Source organism: Salvelinus alpinus, chromosome 20, assembly GCF_045679555.1.
Source record: "Salvelinus alpinus chromosome 20, SLU_Salpinus.1, whole genome shotgun sequence".
NCBI lineage: Eukaryota > Metazoa > Chordata > Actinopteri > Salmoniformes > Salmonidae > Salvelinus > Salvelinus alpinus.
In genome coordinates, this window is record NC_092105.1 from 19965081 (window position 1) to 19979434 (window position 14354).

General features: G+C 43.9%; 1 protein-coding gene across 1 annotated transcript; it reads left to right on the forward strand.

Annotated features, from left to right (window-relative positions):
- The first annotated feature begins 2661 nt into the window (after positions 1 to 2661).
- LOC139546433 (Na(+)/H(+) exchange regulatory cofactor NHE-RF3-like) lies at positions 2662 to 14279 on the forward strand. The gene is made up of 9 exons (XM_071354802.1): positions 2662 to 2792; positions 6800 to 7009; positions 7323 to 7554; positions 7845 to 7981; positions 8321 to 8516; positions 8791 to 8987; positions 11386 to 11628; positions 13276 to 13653; positions 13817 to 14279. Exons 2-9 carry the CDS (start codon positions 6803 to 6805, stop codon positions 13871 to 13873), a joined length of 1647 nt encoding a protein of 548 aa, XP_071210903.1. The 5' UTR covers positions 2662 to 2792; positions 6800 to 6802; the 3' UTR covers positions 13874 to 14279.
- Positions 14280 to 14354: the final 75 nt, after the last annotated feature.

Here is a 14354-nt window from a genome sequence, read left to right on the forward strand (position 1 = left end):
TCATCATGGTCTTTCTCTCTGAGAGGAGTGTTATTCATCATGGTCTCTCTCTCTGGGAGGAGTGTTATTCATCATGGTCTCGCTCTGAGAGGAATGTTATTCATCATGGTCTCTCTCTCTGGGAGGAGTGTTATTCATCATGGTCTCGCTCTGAGAGGAATGTTATTCATCATGGTCTTTCTCTCTGAGAGGAGTGTTATTCATCATGGTCTCTCTCTCTGAGAGGAATGTTATTCATCACGGTCTCTCTCTGAGAGGAATGTTATTCATCATGGTCTTTCTCTCTGAGAGGAGTGTTATTCATCATGGTCTCTCTCTCTGAGAGGAATGTTATTCATCACGGTCTCTCTCTGAGAGGAATGTTATTCATCATGGTCTTTCTCTCTGAGAGGAGTGTTATTCATCATGGTCTCTCTCTCTGGAAGGAATGTTATTCATCATTGGTGTCTCTCTGAGAGGAATGTTATTCATCATGGTCTTTCTCTCTGAGAGGAATGTTTTTCATCATGGTCTTTCTCTCTGAAAATAGTGTTATTCATAAATGTCTCTCTCTGAGAGGAGTGTTATTCATCACAGTCTCTCTCACTGGGAATAGTGTTATTCATCATGGTCTCTCTCTGAGAGGAGTGTTATTCATCATGGTTTCTTTCTGGGAGGACTGTTATTCATCATGGTCTCTCTCTGGGAGGAGTGTTATTCATCATGGTCTCTCTCTGGGAGGAGTCTTATTCATCATGGTCTCTCTCTGATATGACGAAAATATGCTGATTACACCCAGAGGGTGTAACGGTATTGACGCCACCTGCTGGAATGATTAAAGCACGATGAAAGGTTGAGAATAAGTGCATCTCTGATCTGAGATAGTGTGAGGGCGATGTGTAGAAATGATAAATACGTTCATGTACCATACTCCAGACAGACGTCCAACTAGAGTGAAGTACTTTAGATTTATACCAATACAATGACTCAATTTTGTAGCAGAAATGGACCCTGTTTCTGACACAAACACACTCAACCATTGGTTGAATCTGATGAGACTTGGTGTCTCTGTATCCACATATGTGCGCACACACACACACACCACACACACACACATGCGTAGAGGGTTATGAATAGTGAAATAAGTCAGGCAGTAGTGTTTGGTCAAGCTGAAGAGGATCTCTGTCTCTCTCAGACACACTGTCAGTTTGCTGGCCCTGCATGTCTCCTGTCCTGTGCCCCTCACATCAATCTGTACAAACACAGCTACAGGCCCCTGCTGAGTACCTGCTTGGCCAGAGGGTCACCTGTCTCTCTCGCTCTGGCTGCACAATCACCATCCGGTCTCTAACGTTTACCCCAGGGACACACACCTGCGTCTGGAGCCTCATTCCTCACCAGTCTGTGTGTGTGTGTGTGTGTGTGTGTGTGTGTGTGTCAACAGACACCATGTGACTGACCAGCAGCCAGCTCTTGCCCATCAGACTCTCTGTCTCTGACCTAACCGACACAAACACACACCTATTAACGCACATCTCTTATTCTCCCTCTCATCCTCGCTGTCTCATTATCTTCAATCCCGTATCACTAAAATCAAATATTTTTCTGGGAGGCAGTTGTCTTACAAATGGCTTTCCTCTTGAGGGAATCATTTTGAATCCTCCCTTGACAGCAGGTGGCAGAGATCAGTTGAAATGAGAAATGTTCTCAAACTCCCTTTGTTACATGGACCCAGATTCCCTTCTGCAAGGTACATAATGGTCCATGTCCAATTATAACAGTCCTTCAAACCCTAAACTCCAAAACTACATTGTCAAAAGATGGTATTTTTGATTGCCGAACTGATAACTGAGTTGAGATGCGTTTAGATATTGTTGATCGGACAAGCTGTGTGTCTGGGCTTATAGTGTCAGTGAGCAAGAAGCAGACCAGTACTACCAAACTGGCTCACCTGACAACAGTGGTGGCTGGTGGGAGGAGCTATAGGAGGATGGGCTCTTTGTAATGGCTGGAATAGAATGAACGGAACGGTGGTTTCTATGTGTTTGATACAGTTCCATTTATTCCATTCCAGCCATTACACAGAGCCCATTCTCCTATAGCTCCTTCCACCAGCCTCCACTGCCTGAGAATAACAGTCTTCACAGATCAATCAACCAACCATTATATCTAAGACTGGCTATAGAGGCATCAAGACATGCCTATTGCCTATGGTTATATTTATTGATTTGCTGATATAAATATACATTACACGCTATAGTTTTGGAGATAAAGCATAATATACTGGAGGACTATTCCACAGATAAGCGCATTTCCACCATAAAGCATGGAATTCTTCCATCCAGGCAATACGCCCAGTCAGCCAGTCTTTGCTCCCATTAACCCATCATTACTGCTATTGTTGTTGTTATTGGGTTGTTGTGGTGACGTTGCCAAGCCTTGATCCTTGACATTGTCAGCAGCTTTCTCCACCCTCCTCTGTCACCTTTGACCATTCTAAACAGATTACTGGGTTGTGATTAACACGGTGGTTTTAAAGGGATACCTGGACTGGGCTGCTTAGACATGTGTCTCCCAAGATGCTCCTGCCACGAGACACTGTTAAATAACTCAGCCTTTAGGTCCAACTTTGACCTGTCAAAGTCCTTCAGAGAGAGAGAGAGGGAGAACGAGAGAGAGGAGGGGGGAGGAATGAAATGAGAGAGAGAGAGCAAGAGCGAGAGAGAGAGCAAGAAAGTGGGAAGAAACAGATAGAGATACCACCCTAACACAACTGAAGATCCTCCTCTGGACTGGGACTGGGACAGGAGCACGTGAGTGAATGTTCTACTATTTCTCCTATTGTTGTGGTCTATCAAATGAATCACCTAAATATTATGTTTGGTTACTTAGCTTTTGTTGCTAATTAATGCTATATTTGTGCTATACATGATCAATTCTACTATTTGCTCAGTGTTTTGATATCACATGCACTGGTTATCTTATGTGTGGTGTTGGGCAATGGCAGGTGTTTAAGACTGTGACTATGATGGACATACGGTTAAAGTCGGAAGTTTACAGACACTTAGGTTGGAGTCATTAAAACCTGTTTTTCAACCACTCCACAAATTTCTTGTTAACAAACTATAGTTATGGCAAGTCAGTTAGGACATCTACTTTGTGCATGACACAAGTAATTTTTCCCAAAATTGTTTAAAGACAGATTATTTCACTTATAATTCACTGTATCACAATTCCAGTGGGTCAGAAGTTTACATACATTAAGTTGACTGTGCCTTAAGCACAGTCAACAGCTTGGGAAATTCCAGAATATGATGTCATGGCTTTAGAAGCTTCTGATAAGCTAATTGACATCATTTGAGTCAATTGGAGGTGTACCTGTGGATGTATTTCAGGGCCTACCTTCAAACTGAGTGCCTCTTTGCTTGACATCATTGGAAAATTAAAAGAAATCAGCCAAGACCTCAGAAAGAAAATTGGAGATCTCCACAAGTCTGGTTCATCCTTGGGAGCAATTTCCAAACGCCTGAAGGTACCACGTTCATCTGTACAAACAATAGTACATAAGTATAAACACCATGGGACCATACAGCCATCATACCGCTCAGGAAGGAGACGCGTTCTGTCTCCTAGAGATGAACATACGTTGGTGCGAAAAGTGCAAATCAATCCCAGAACAACACCAAAGGGCCTTGTGAAGATGCTGGAGGAAACAACAGTATCTATATCTACAGTAAAACGAGTCCTATATCGACATAACCTGAAACGCCGCACAGCAGGGAAGAAGCCACTGCTCCGAAACCGCCATAAAAAAGCCAGACTACGGTTTGCAACTGCACATGGGGACAAAGATAGTATTTTTGAAGAACTTTCCTCTGGTCTGATGAAACAAAAATGGAACTGTTTGGCAACAATGACCATCGTTATGGTTGGAGGAAAAAGGGGAAGGCTTGCAAGCCAAAGAATACCATCCCAACCATAAAGTACAGGGGTGGTAGCATCATGTTGTGGGGGTGCTTTGGTGCACTACACAAAATAGATGGCATCATGAGGTAGGAAAATTACATGGATGTATTGTTTGACCCAAGTTAAACAAATTAAACTTCTGACCCACTAGGAATGTGATCAAAGAAATAAAAGCTGAAATAAATCATTCTCTACTATTATTCTGACATTTCACATTCTTAAAATAAAGTGGTGATCCTAACTGAACTAAAACAGGGAATTTTTACTGGGATTAAATGTCAGGAATTGTGAAAAACTGAGTTTAAATGTATTTGGCTAAGGTGCATGTAAAAACTTCCCACTTCAACTGTAGGTGGCGTAGCGGTTAAGAACGTTGGACCAGTAACTGAAAGGTCACTGGTTCAAATCCCTGAGCCAAATAGAAAAATAAGATAGATTTTTCACCTAACTTTTTTACCCAAATTGCTCCTGTAAGTTTCTCTGGATAAGAGTGTCTGCTAAATTACTCACATGGAGACATAGAGCAACAACAGAGACACAGGTGCAGTGAATAGAGGGGCTCCAAATAACGATACAGGAGACTTTGGGGTTAGTACGTGACATGCGCCCCCACAATGACGATTCAATCTCTTGGGAAAGGATCATGGTTCCACTCAATGTAGATGGTGTTTCCTTGGTAATTGTCATCTTGGGTTAGTTTATAGGACTGCATCTACTTCCAGGAAACAGTCTCCCTAAAAACAGCAGTCTACAGTGACTGTGTCAAGGATCAAATGATAGAACTAGATTAGCAAAATGTGGGAACAGACAAATATCAGCACACAGCACACAGACTTACACTACACCTTAACACACACACACACGTCCGTCACGTCTTACTTTCTCTCTGTGATAACAGACACAATAAACATTACAAGGATTCTCATGTTGACAATCTTTATTGGGGGGTCAAATTCACACATTCCAGTTTAAAGAGCCCGTCGCACCTTCAGCTGGCCCTGGCTGCTGTTAACCATTAACAACCCATGGCCACGGGAGAGGTAGCATAGCAGGTTAACCTTCTTCTAGAGCTATCAGCACTTTGCTACACTATTAAAACACGAGTGTAGATCGTGCTGTGTCTGTGTGCGTGTGCGTGTTTGTGCGGGTTAGGGATTCACCGTAATGGTTCGCAGAATACACTCTCTAGAGATCTCTTGTCAGTAAAGTATCAGTGTAATCAATGACATTCAGCCCAACCCTACACTGACCTATGTGGTCTCTTATCTCTACGGGATATCTAGTCTTTTAATATATGTGTTTATATCCCTGTTATATCGGCAATCAGATTTCTGCTGTGCAAATGTTCCACTCCACACCCGATTTACTGCAATTTATCTGATGGTGACGTTGCTGTACAGGACATACCTATGAGTTGCTACAGTATAGCTCACAGGAGGTTGGTGGCACCTTAATTGGGAGGATGAGCTTGTGGTAATGGCTGGAGCAGAATCGGTGGAATGGTTTTAAACACATGGTTTTTACAAGCATGTGTCTGATGCCATTTCATTCGCTCCGTTCCAGCCATTATTATGAGCCGTCCTCCCCTCACCAGCCTCCACTGGTATAGCTCCAGTACCATTCAAAAGCTTGGACACACTTACTCATTCCTGGGTTTTTCTTTATCTTTACAATTTTCTACATAGTAAAATAATAGAAGACATCAAAACTATGAGGTAACACATATAGAATCATGTAGTAACCAAAAAAGTAGCCACCCTTTGCCTTGATGACAGATTTGCACACTCTTGGCATTCTCTCAAACAGCTTCATGAGGTAGTCACCTGGAATGCATTTCAATTAACGGGTGTGCCTTGTTAAAAGTTAATTTGTGTAATTTCTTTCCTTCTTAATGCGTTTGAGCCAATCAGTTGCCAATCGGAAATTAACTGCACCTCAGATTGCAGCCCAAATAAATGCTTCACAGAGTTCAAGTAACAGACACCTCTCAACATCAACTGTTCAGAGGAAACTGCGTGAATGAGGCCTTCATGGTCGAATTGCTGCAAAGAAACCATTACTAAAGTACACCAATAAGAAGAGACTTGCTTGGGCCAAGAAACACGAGAAATGGACATGTCCTTTGGTCTGATGAGTCCAAATTTTAGATTTTTGGTTCCAACCGCTGTGTCTTTGTGAGACACAGAGTACGTGAACGGATAATCTCCGCATGTTTGGTTCCCACCGTGAAGCATGGAGGAAAAGGTGTGATGGTGTGGGGGTGCTTTGCTGGTGACACTGTCTGTGATTTATTTAGAATTCAAGGCACACTTAACCAGCATGGCTACCACAGCATTCTGCAGCGATATGCCATCCCATCTGGTTTGCACTTAGTGGGACTATCATTTTGTTTTTCAACAGGACAATGATCCACAACACACATCCAGGCTGTGTAAGGGCTATTTGACCAAGAAGGAGTGCTGAAGTGCTGCATCAGATGACCTGGCCTCCACAATCACCTGACCTCAACCCAATTGAGATGGTTTGGGATGAGTTGGACCACAGAGTGAAGGAAAAGCAGCCAACAAGTGCTCAGCATATGTGGGAACTCCTTCAAGACAGCGGGGGACGTTTCAGACATTAAGATTAGATAGAATGGGGTTTACCACTGATACACACAGCGGATTATTTGAGGGTCAGACATTTTTTGGGGGGGTAGGGAAGAGAAGGTAGGTTTGTGTGTCAGCACTCTCACATTCTTGTCTGTATTACAAGACATGGCAGGGTAAAAACAGAGAGTGAATGTGCTCACCAGTGTGTGTGTGTGTGTGTGTGTGTTTTGTATTGTATTCATACCCTGTGGTCTCTGTTGCAGGACATGGCTGGGTACAGGCCGAGGGTGATAGTGCTGAGTAAGAAGCCAGGTCAAAGTTTTGGCTTCTTCTTGAGGGTGGAGCAAGGAGAGGATGGCCACCTGATCAGGAACCTGGAGAGGGGCAGCCCGGCCACGCTGGTGGGTTTGAAGGACGGAGACCGCATCCTCCGGGTCAACGGAACCTATGTGGACGAAATGGACCACTCACGGGTGAGGAGGGGGAGGGGGAACTGACAGGGCTAGCAGTTGTCCGATTCCACATAAGCCCTAGACCCTCCCTCTTTTTTTACTGTATTGAAATTATAAAGGTGTAGGCAATATAGTAATAGTATGGTAATAACCTTGTCTGCTTATATTGTTCACACCTATCAAGTTCTTTAAAGTGCCTGTGTTAAGGTACCAGTTTAAGTTAGGTAAATGTGGAATTACTAGAGAACACATGTAGCAATAAGTACTGTACTACTGTAGCAGCATACCATACTTTGTCCCATCTCTTTCTCCTGTGCTGTGTGTCCTGGGTTAGGTAGTGGACCTGGTGAAGGAGAGCGGTGCATCTGTCACCTTCCACGTTCTGGATGTGGCATCCTACAAGCAGGCTAAGACTAAGGGGGTGGACCTGTCTGACCCACCCGCCACACCCACCCAGCACGCCATGAACGGGGTGGGAGGAGGGGCGCCCAAACCCAAACTCTGCTACCTGGCCAAGTCCAGCGGGGGCTACGGCTTCTCTTTGCGCTCTGTCAAAGATGAGAGGGGTGGGACACGCACGCACATACACACACACACATAATTACTTTGGTTATCTCTTTGATTGTGATATTGCTGATAAGAGAGAAGAACCAACCTGACAACAGCAATTATTGTAATCTCTGAGGATTCTTATTAAATAGTTTTGCTTGTTGATCAAGCATCAAATGAACACATTATCTTCGTCTCACATGGCGTGGGCCCTTAACATACATTCCTGTCTTCTTTATGTCCAATGATAATGAATTTAGGATTGTGATTTTAAACTACATTTTCTTTCCTATATTTCCTGTCCCAGGTGACGTGGGCATGTTCATGACAGAGGTGGCCCCAGGGGGTGTGGCCGCGAGTGCAGGGGTCAAGACCAACGACCGCCTGATAGAGGTCAACGGGGAGAACACGGAGAACGCCACTCATGACCAGATAGTTGAAAAGGTCAGGGTTCAGTCCTTATTTACACTACTCTGTGGTTAACTTTTAACTTTAATATCTGGCATATTATTCTACAGCCTGTCAACGCATTTTGTTCACTCAGAATACAGGAGTCAGGACAGTGATCATTTGGCAAATCAGTGTTAATTCCATTTGGTTTCCCTGGGCAACTCAGCCTTGAGGGCAGAAACAAATGTGATTGGTTACGTTTAGGCAAGATATGTCATAAGTCTTTATTCTACATGACAGATAAGAATGTTTACTCTTCTTCTGTTAATTTCGATCTAAATGTTATTTAACTTTGCACCCGCCCGAATGAGCCCGTTGTGACATCTGTGTCAGGTCAAGGCATCAGGCAGCAGCGTCATGCTCCTATTGGTGGATGAGGACACAGACAGGTTCTACAAGATAAAACACATCATGATAGGGGCAGGGCTAGCCACCGTGAAGCTCCTCCCACTGAAGCCACGCATCGCAGACTTGGTCAAAGGATCAGACGGCTATGGATACTTCCTAAGGACTGAGCCTAACAAGACAGGTCTGTGTGTTTGTATGGTGTGTGAATTTGGATGTTCAGTAGGTATCCAAAGAAAAACTTGGTTACACTACTATAAGCAAACAGGTATAATGCATTATGATGCGGTTATAATGACTTTTCATACACGTGTATGAACCCCTTATAATGTCTTATAACAACACATCTGCTAATAGCCACATAGGATCATCACTATTAAACTATTCACCAACAACAATAGCCATCTGTCTGCATAATTTTATGCAATAACACCATCTTAATATCATCCTACCTGCAGGCCACTTCATCAGGGACATTGACAGGGGTAGCCCAGCCGAGAGGGCGGGATTAAAGGAGATGGACAGGCTGGTTGCCGTGGAGGGTGTGGAAGTGGATGGCTGCAGCCATGAGCAGGTGGTGGACAGGATCAGGCAGTGTGGCAACAAGTGCTGCCTCCTGGTGGTCGATGAAGACACTGACACGCTCTACAAGATGGTGAGGGTTCTGGGATCAATCTTTCTCATTGGATTTAGGAAATAAATGTATGAAACAACAGTCATAGGAGTTGGCTCAAGCACATTGGTCTACACATCTGATCTAGGATCAGCTTTTCCTTTTGGATTATAATGAAGCTGTAGCTGATACTGATGAGCACCACAACGCTGAGAAACTGTTTGAACACCCTGTGAAAGTTACTGCCCTTTACGCTTTACTTCCAGATCACATCCACTAATCTTTTGAAAATGCTTCACAATTATGTCATCAAACTCGTGAAAACCCAGTCATTTAAGATATATACAGTGGGGAGAACAAGTATTTGATACACTGCAGATTTTGCAGGTTTTCCTACTTACAAAGCATGTAGAGGTCTGTAATTTTTATCATAGGTACACTTCAACTGTGAGAGACGGAATCTAAAACAAAAATCCAGAAAATCACATTGTATGATTTTTAAATAATTAATTTGCATTTTATTGCATGACATAAGTATTTGATCACCTACCAACCAGTAAGAATTCCGGCTCTCACAGACCTGTTAGTTTTTCTTTAAGAAGCCCTCCTGTTCTCCACTCATTACCTGTATTAACTGCACCTGTTTGAACTCGTTACCTGTATAAAAGACACCTGTCCACACACTCAATCAAACAGATTCCAACCTCTCCACAATGGCCAAGACCAGAGAGCTGTGTAAGGACATCAGGGATAAAATTGTAGACCTGCACAAGGCTGGGATGGGCTACAGGACAATAGGCAAGCAGCTTGGTGAGAAGGAAACAACTGTTGGCGCAATTATTAGAAAATGGAAGAAGTTCAAGATGACGGTCAATCACCCTCGGTCTGGGGCTCCATGCAAGATTTCACCTCGTGGGGCATCAATGATCATGAGGAAGGTGAGGGATCAGCCCAGAACTACACGGCAGGACCTGGTCAATGACCTGAAGAGAGCTGGGACCACAGTCTCAAAGAAAACCATTAGTAACACACTACGCCGTCATGGATTAAAATCCTGCAGCGCACGCAAGGTCCCCCTGCTTAAGCCAGTGCATGTCCAGGCCTGTCTGAAGTTTGCCAATGACCATCTGGATGATCCAGAGGAGGAATGGGAGAAGGTCATGTGGTCTGATGAGACAAAAATAGAGCTTTTTGGTCTAACTCCACTCGCCGTGTTTGGAGGAAGAAGAAGTATGAGTACAACCCCAAGAACACCATCCCAACCGTGAAGCATGGAGGTGGAAACATCATTCTTTGGGGATGCTTTTCTGCAAAGGGGACAGGACGACTGCACCGTATTGAGGGGAGGATGGATGGGGCCATGTATCGCGAGATCTTGGCCAAAAACCTCCTTCCCTCAGTAAGAGCATTGAAGATGGGTCGTGGCTGGGTCTTCCAGCATGACAACGACAGCCATGGCAACTAAGGAGTGGCTCCGTAAGAAGCATCTCAAGGTCCTGGAGTGGCCTAGCCAGTCTCCAGACCTGAACCCAATAGAAAATCTTTGGAGGGAGCTGAAAGTCCGTATTGCCCAGCGACAGCCCCGAAACCTGAAGGATCTGGAGAAGATCTGTAGGGAGGAGTGGGCCAAAATCCCTGCTGCAGTGTGTGCAAACCTAGTCAAGAACTACAGGAAACGTATGATCTCTGTAATTGCAAACAAAGGTTTCTGTACCAAGTATTAAGTTCTGCTTTTCTGATGTATCAAATACTTATGTCATGCAATAAAATGCAAATTAATTACTTAAAAATCATACAATGTGATTTTCTGGATTTTTGTTTTAGATTCCGTCTCTCATAGTTGAAGTGTACCTATGATAAAAAATTACAGACCTCTACATGCTTTGTAAGTAGGAAAACCTGCAAAATCGGCAGTGTATCAAATACTTGTTCTCCCCACTGTATATATCAAGTTCAGGTTTTAATGTCACATCCACAAGTACAGTGAAATGCCTTTCTTGGAGTATGTTTGTGTTTGTGTGTGTGTGTGTGTGTGTGTGTGTGTGTGTGTGTGTGTGTGTGTGTGTGTGTGTGTGTGTGAGTGTGTGTAGAGCCCTGTGAGTGTGCATAGAGACAGTGCAAAGATTGAAATAAAAGTTCAATAAAGATACAAGGTAAACTCAGAGTCTATGTAGCTAAATTGTTAGCTATTTATCAGTCGTATTGCTTGGAAGCTGTTCACTTATATTCATGTTGGCTGATTAATTTACTTCTGCCAAATGCCGTTTTGCACTTTAAAGACCATTTAAAAAGCCTTCTAAAGTTGAAAAACATCAAGGCTGAGGGACAGTCATTTCATAGTGTATACAGGCTCAGGAACTGTCCAGAAACAGAAGTGCAGTAAAGAAGACTACTGTGTGGATTGAGATATAGGTCTGAGATTAATTGTGATCTTCCACAGGGAGGCGTTTCTCCTCTGTTCTGCTTGGAAGAGATTATGGAATCCCTCCTTCCAGCAACCCCTCCACCCAGCTACCCAGAGTGCGTGCCGGCCCCGGCCCCGTCCCAGGCCCCAGCTCCGGCCCCAGCCCCGGCCCCTGTTACCACAGACCTCCTCAAGCTGTGCAAGATGGAGAAGACCTCCGCCGGGTACGGCTTCCACCTCAACGGTATACAGGGAGTCTTTGGCCAGTATATCAAAGAGGTAAGTACAATGAACAGAGCACCTACCTACAGTACCAGTCCAAAGTTTGTAGAATAACAGTGACAACATGAAAACTATGAAATAACACAGAATCATGTAGCAACCAAAAATGTGTTAAACAAATAAAAACAATGTAGCCACCCTTTGCCTTGCTGACATCTTTGCACTCTTGGCATTCTCTCAACCAGCTTCAAGGTAATCACCTGGAATGCATTTCAATTAACAGGTGTGTCTTGTTAAAAGTACATTTGTGGAATTCCTTGCGTTTCAGCCAATAAGTTGTGTTGTGACAAGATAGGGCTATCTTCTGTGTAACAACCCTATTTGGTAAAAGACCAAGTCCACATAGCAAAGAACAGCTCAAATAAGCAGAGAAATTACAGTCTGTCGTTACTTTAAGACATGAAGGTCAGTCAATCCAGAATATGTGAAGAACTTTGAAAGTGCAGTCGCAAAAACCTTCAAGCGCTAAGATGAAACTGGCTCTCATGAGGACCGCCACAGGAAAGGAAGACCCAGAGTTACCTCTGCTGCAGAGGATACGTTCATTAGAGTTACCAGTCTCAGGAAGTGCAGCCCAAATAAATGCTTCAATGACTTCAAGTAACAGACACATCTCAACATCAACTGTTCAGAGGAGACTGCGTGATTCAAGACACTACTAAAGGACACCAATATCAAGAAGAGACTTGCTTGGGCCAAGAAACATGAGTAATGGACATTAGACCGGTGGAAATCTGTCCTTTGGTCTGATCAGTCTTTGTGAGACGCAGAGTACGTGAACGGATGATCTCTGCATGTGTGGTTCCCACCGTGAAGCATGGAGGAGGAGGTGTGATAGTGGGGGGGGGGGGGGGGGGGGTGCTTTGCTGGTGACACTGTCAGTGATTTATTTAGAATTCAAGGCACACTTAACCAGCATGGCTACCACAGAATTCTTCAGTGATATGCCATCCCATGTGGTTTGCGCTTAGTGGGACTATAATTTGTTTTTCAACAGGAAAATGATCCAACACACCTCCAGGCTGTGTAAGGGCTATTTGACCAAGAAGGAGAGTGCTGAAGTGCTGCATCAGATGTCCTGACCTCTACAATCAACCGACCTCAACCCAATTGAGATGGTTTGGGATGAGTTGGACCACAGAGTGAAGGAAAAGCAGCCAATAAGTGCTCAGCATATGTGGGAACTCCTTCAAGACTGTTGGAAAAGCATTCCAGGTGACGCTGGTTGCCAACAGTGTGCAAAGCTGTCATCAAGGCAAAGGGTGGCTGCTTTGAAGAATCTAAAATATATTTTGATTTGTTTAACACATTCTTGGTTACTACATAATTCCATGTGTTATTTCATAGTTTTGATGTCTTCACTATTATTCTACAATGTAGAAAATAGTAAAAATAAAGAAAAACCCTTGAATGAGTAGGTGTGTCCAAAATTTTGACTAGCACTGTATATCCAACAGGTAGCCTAACAGACAAGAGAAGGCATCCCAAATACATTAACTACTATGGGGAAGATCAAGAGGCAAAGCACATGCTAGCCTCAATTCCGTACCTCTGAAACACTCCTGTCATTCAGCAACTGTCAACTGTTGTTAACCTTCCAAACCATTCACAACTCAGCTCACCCCTTGATGTCTTCTTTGTAAGGTGGTGAAGGGTGGAGCCGCGGACAAGGCTGGTCTAGAGGACGAAGACATGGTGGTGGAGGTGGACGGTGTGAATGTGGAGCAGAGCAGTCACGAGCAAGTGGTGGGGTTGATCCGTAAGAGTGGCAGCTCGCTGGTACTCCTAGTTGCCGGGAAGCAGGCCAACGACCACTTCAAAGCCAAAGAGGTGGCCATCACTCCTCAGCTCTTCGTCCCCTCGTCCCAAGCCAGGTCCCCATCCCCAGTCCCGTCCCCGTCTCTAGCACGGAGCCACACACCAGCCCAGATAGACACCCCAGCCACTCTGGAGGAGGTCCAAGAGGAGGAAGAGGAGGAGGCTGCTGAGACAGACACCACGCCGCACCAGGCACGAGATAGGGTGAGTGACCTAACAGAAATGTGTTCCTTGAGTGCCTTGGTAGCTTCTAAACTAGATCCAAATTATCCAGTCAAGCCAAAGTAGTTAAAAGCAAGTTTGTAGCAATTGTATTTTCCCACAGTTCTATTACAGAAAAATATATGACTCTCTTTCTCTCTCATAGACTCCATCTGTGTCATCAGCAGCATCATCTTGCTCGAGCGTTGATGAGAGACTCTGAGAAGTCATCAATGAGAAAAAAAATCCTGTTAAGACTTTTTCTGTCTCCCATCAACATGTGCACCATGCTGGATAATGCAGGTATCTCTGCTCAAGAACTCTGATCAAACGTAATACATTCCGATTACAGAGGCTGCTTTTAGGTATCAATGCAAATCAGTTGAAAATAGCAATAAATAGCCATTAATGTATAACTGTATTGATCAGTTAGATAGCACTGTTATCCAACCAGCGTATGGATCAGTATAATCTCATTACGAACACCTGCAATGTAGACCGAGAACACTAGTAATGCCAGTTCAATGTGTTTAACTGGAACAGTAACCATAGTGAGAGAGGCCTACTGTACTACACCTTAATAATAATGCTGTCTTTTAAATATCATTAAAATGATCAAGTACATTTTATTTGTTTTAGCGTACGCCAAGAGCCATTGTCTTTCTGCTCTGATGTCAAATACTGCTCTCACAACGAGAATAAAT

What these genes read in the sequence shown, in the direction of transcription:
- LOC139546433 (XM_071354802.1), top strand. Translation starts at nt 6,803, where the DNA reads ATGGCTGGGTACAGGCCGAGGGTGATAGTGCTGAGTAAGAAGCCAGGT. An exon ending in ACGAAATGGACCACTCACGG is followed by an intron (nt 7,010 to 7,322) that starts GTGAGGAGGGGG and finishes GTCCTGGGTTAG; the next exon opens with GTAGTGGACCTGGTGAAGGA. An exon ending in CTCTGTCAAAGATGAGAGGG is followed by an intron (nt 7,555 to 7,844) that starts GTGGGACACGCA and finishes TTCCTGTCCCAG; the next exon opens with GTGACGTGGGCATGTTCATG.